Source organism: Aptenodytes forsteri, unplaced genomic scaffold (assembly GCF_000699145.1).
Source record: "Aptenodytes forsteri isolate BGI_AS27 unplaced genomic scaffold, ASM69914v1 Scaffold147, whole genome shotgun sequence".
Taxonomy (NCBI): Eukaryota; Metazoa; Chordata; class Aves; order Sphenisciformes; family Spheniscidae; genus Aptenodytes; species Aptenodytes forsteri.
The window spans coordinates 975,473-979,923 of NW_008795320.1; the positions used below are offsets into that span (position 1 = coordinate 975,473).

The window sequence follows — 4,451 nt, forward strand, 5'->3', positions numbered from 1 at the left end:
GGGGGGGGGGGGGGGGGGAAACGGGGCTGTCCCTGGTCCCCTGTGCCGCAGCCAGGACCCCCAGCAGGTCCCCGCTGGGCGCTGGAGCTGGTGACTAACCCCCCCTTCTCCTGCCCCCCCTCTCTTGCCTTCGTTGCAGGGAGCATAATGCTGAACAGCATCACCGATGGGCTCCTGTGCTGCCTGATGGGCAAGACGACGAACGCCGTGGGGCCTCTGGACAGCGTTGAGTCCAGCAACGGCTACAGCTTCATAGAGGTGAAGCCGGGGAGGATCCTGCGGGTCAGGCACAACACGCCCAACCGCCCGGCTCCGGAGAGGCTCGAGGAGACCCAGCCCGGGAGGCCGGAGCGGGGCACGGTGCACTGCAAGCGCAAGATCACCGTCTACCGTAACGGGCAGCTGGTGATTGAGAACCTGGGGGACGCCGTCCGCTCCGAGATCCTGCACTGCCAGAACAGCTCGGGGGAACCCAACAGCACCGTGGAGCTGGAGCTCTCTGACCTGGCCGGCCAAGCTCCTGCCCAGGGTCCCGCTGGCACACCGGGATGCGGCGCACGGGAAGCAGCCGCTGCCCCCGGCAAGCGTCGGAAGCGTAAACCCAAGAAAGTCGTCAACATCGACTGCAAGAAGCAGATCACAAGCTGCAAAGGGACGCACAGCGACGTGGTCCTCTTCTTCATCCACGGCGTGGGTGGCTCGCTGGACATCTGGAAGGAGCAGCTGGACTTCTTTACCAAGCTGGGCTATGAAGTGGTGGCTCCCGACCTGGCTGGCCACGGCTGCAGCTCGGCTCCCCAAATCGCCGCCGCGTACACCTTCTACGCGCTGGCGGAGGACATGAGGGCCATCTTCAAGCGCTACGCAAAGAAGAGGAATATCTTGATAGGACACTCGTACGGGTAAGGGACCAGGGGGTCCCAGGAGGGAAGGGGTGAATTCATCCCCCCACCGTCCTCTCCTTGGCAGCGAACGCCCAACAAATCCTGCACTTCGGGGGCCGAGAAGCAGAGGAGGGGTATGGGGTTTCCCGTTTTGGGTTTATCCCTCAGCTCTGACCTCCTACATCCTCTTGGTGTGTGTCCCAGGGTCCAGCTAATCCCAGAGCCCGTCCTGCAGCAGGGAAGCTGGCACAGCACAGCCTATAAATAGAGTAAGCCCAAGAAAGTCAATTAGATGGAGACTAAGCAGTGCGGAGAGCAGGGCTGGGAGGAGAGGGAGCCGGGGACGGGCTCCGAGCTGGGTAGGATTAGATCGGGACAAGGCTGGTCCAGGCTGGCAGGCACCCAAGCGGTTCCCAGCACCCTGCTTTGCTCCGCACAGGAGTGAAACCCCGAGCTCAGCCCCTCTGCCCGGGCTCTGCAGGGCACCGGCTGTGGGGTTTGACTGGGGTTACCCTGCCCCAGAAAGGGGGAGCACGGGTCAAACGAGGGGGTGTAGCCTGGGGTCCGGCCACAGATCCTTGAGATCTGCCACGGGATGCAGCATCCTCCGGTGCCACAGGGTCAGAGCGCGGCCCCCATGTCCGTCTCTCCCTGCAGGGTGTCCTTCTGCACCTTCCTCGCCCACGAGTACCCAGACCTGGTCCATAAGGTGATCATGATCAACGGAGGGGGCCCAACGGCGCTGGAACCCAGCCTCTGCTCCATCTTCAACATGCCCACCTGCGTGCTGCACTGCCTGTCCCCGTGCCTGGCCTGGAGCTTCCTCAAGTGAGTGGCCGTCCCGGCACCGCGGTGCTGGGGAGGGTTGTCCCCGGCCAACCTGGCTTCCAGCCACCGCGGGCAGGGACACCGCGTCCTGCCAGCGGCGTCCCCCACGCTCCCGTCCCCCCGATGCCGAGGCACCGCGCTGGGCTAACCCTCTGCCCGTGCCGGCTCCGTCCCGCAGGGCTGGCTTCGCTCGCCAGGGTGCCAAAGAGAAGCAGCTGCTGAAGGAAGGCAACGCCTTCAACGTGTCCTCCTTTGTCCTGCGCGCCATGATGAGCGGGCAGTACTGGCCGGAGGGTGACGAGGTTTATCACGCGGAGCTGGCCGTGCCCGTGCTCCTGGTCCACGGCATGCATGACAAGTTTGTCCCGGTGGAGGAGGACCAGCGAATGGCTGAGGTAGGGGACCGAGCGGGGCTGGGGGGGTGGGCGAGGGCTGGGGTTTGCCTGCCAGCATGTGGCGATGTGGGCAGGGGGCTTGTCCCGGCGCTGACGCCCGCCACTGCCACCCGTGGCGATGTGGGCAGGGGGCTCGTCCCGGCGCTGACGCCCGCCACTGCCACCATCTCCCTCCAGATCCTGCTGATTGCCTTCCTGAAGGTGATCGATGAGGGCAGCCACATGGTGATGATGGAGTGTCCCGAGACGGTGAACACGCTGCTCCACGAGTTCGTCCTGTGGGAGCCCGAGACGCCAGCTGGGGACGGGCAAGGGGAGAAGAAATAAGGCGGTGGGACGTGGTGACCGGGCTGCTCCGATGGGAGAGACGTTTCGGAGAGGAGAGGGGTTTGTGAGAGCGGAGGGGTGTGGCAGAGGCTGCCCTTGCCGGGACCTCAGCCGATTTTCTTTCCCGGCCGCATCGGAGGCTGGTGGTGGAGCACAGAGGCTCCCCCAGGCAGGGGTGCGCGGGGCCAGCAGTGGGAACATGGCAGACCTGGTCCCCGTCCCCTTGGGGATGGCATGGCAGCCACTGGAGTGTCTTCATCCTGTTTCTTTGTAGTATTATTTTCCACACGCAGTGACCCCCCCCAAGGACGGAGAGGAGGTGGCTGCTGGGAGACTGGTCCGTTTTGGGAAGAAATCGGAGGGGTTCCTCCAGGGAGAGTGTGTCGACTCCAGAACCTTCCCGGCCAGGGCCGGAGAAGCTGAGCTGGAATTGCTTTAAGGGGAAGCCAAAGGCTCCTTGGCCTCAGCAGCGGGATTTGCCTCTCTGAGCCCTGCAGCGCCTTGCTCGAGCCGTCTGTGGGGCCGGGAGGACAGGACCACCATTATTGCCAGCAGCCGTGCACACGACGTCCAGCAGCTCCTGCCTGGTGCTGGTGAGGGTCTGCCTGCACAGCTCGTCTCTGCCTGGCCAGGAGATGAGGACAAGGAGGTGACCTGCTCCTGTGGGCACGGTCAGAAGGACCGTCGGCTCCCCCACCGTGGGGGGACTGGCATGGCTGCGGTGGGGAGGATAACGCCAAACCTGAGTTCTTCTGTGGTCCCCGGTGCCACCGTCTGTGCAGTCACGTCCCCAACCACCATCGCTTTAGGTACCGCAGCGCTGGCTTCTGCAGAGCCCTCTGCTTCCCTCCCGCTGCCGCATCCTCGAGATGCTCGGAGCCATCGCCACCACGCAGCGACGCCCACAGCGTCCGATCCGCTTGCCCTTCCCGGCTTCCAGCTCCTCTAAGACTCCGGGACCCACCACCCGCTCCCGGACCACATCCCTGCCGGGATCACACCCGTCCCTCGTGCACCGGGGGACCAGCAATACAGCATCACGTTGCCGCCGTGTCTGTCCTTGCCAACAGCTCCTGTGTGGATCCGTGGGGTCTCGGAGCAACGTGGGAGCAATGAATCAAACCGCAACCGTCTGATCGCAACGGACAACAGCTCGTTACCCGCCGACACCATTCTGTACATAACCCACCGGTCCCATCATCTCCTCCTCCCCTCTGCGCTTCGCATCCCGCTGCCAGGAGTGGGGCAGAACCGAGAAGGTACATGAGAAGCGTCGAGCGGGGACCCGGGCGCCATCGCGGGGGCCAGGGGCTCCTGGCCGCACCGGGACGGGTGGGAGCCCAAGCGAGCCGGGAGGATGCTGTGCTGGGGGGATGGCCCCAGCCTCCCCGCTACCCCACAAAGCGGAGCCGCTCCCTGCTTTGTTTCCCCTCTTATTTCCCCCCATCTAAACCAAAGAAACAACCAGCCCCACGGAAACCTCACCCTTGGCCCACGTCCCACCCAGCCCCACCTCGCCCCGAATGGGGCTGCCACCGCACCAAGGCACCCCAGGTCAGCTCGAGGGGCTCCTGGCTGGGCAGGGCTGCTCCGACCGGAGCTGGCACCCACCTGCAATGCGCCTTTCCCGGGGCTGAGCCCATCTTTCTCCCCAGACTGAGTGATGTAGTAGAGGAAGGGTCCTTCGGAGCCGGCCCCGGTGTGACGGGGACCCTGTGTGATGAGTGTCCCCAGGTGGCCCCCCTCTGTCCCAGCACCGGGGCGGAGCTGCCCCTCTGCCAGTGCCTGCCCCTGCCCACTGCTGCCGCAACCTGTCTCATAATGAGAATTTTAATGTCCCTGGGTTCAGATTGTTTCCACGAGCGTTCCCCTGCAACATCCCTCCCATCCCGTGTCCTGGCCAGGGGAGACCCCGCAACACGGCCGGGGTCTGCAACGAGGGTACCCAGAAATACAACTGTACCCCAAAATGCGGCTCTGCCCCCGCCGCAACCCCCCAGCCACCTCCAGGCGACTG

The 4,451-nt window shown here is 64.8% G+C and overlaps 1 protein-coding gene across 1 annotated transcript; it reads left to right on the plus strand.

Moving 5' to 3' along the window:
* The first annotated feature begins 147 nt into the window (after positions 1-147).
* ABHD8 (abhydrolase domain containing 8) lies at positions 148-2,434 on the plus strand. The gene is made up of 4 exons (XM_009279758.1): positions 148-902; positions 1,542-1,712; positions 1,891-2,107; positions 2,285-2,434. The coding sequence occupies exons 1-4, from the start codon at positions 148-150 to the stop codon at positions 2,432-2,434; spliced, it is 1,293 nt and encodes a 430-aa protein (XP_009278033.1).
* Positions 2,435-4,451: the final 2,017 nt, after the last annotated feature.

What these genes read in the sequence shown, in the direction of transcription:
- ABHD8 (XM_009279758.1), top strand. Translation starts at nt 148, where the DNA reads ATGCTGAACAGCATCACCGATGGGCTCCTGTGCTGCCTGATGGGCAAG. An exon ending in TTGATAGGACACTCGTACGG is followed by an intron (nt 903 to 1,541) that starts GTAAGGGACCAG and finishes CTCTCCCTGCAG; the next exon opens with GGTGTCCTTCTGCACCTTCC. An exon ending in AGGACCAGCGAATGGCTGAG is followed by an intron (nt 2,108 to 2,284) that starts GTAGGGGACCGA and finishes ATCTCCCTCCAG; the next exon opens with ATCCTGCTGATTGCCTTCCT.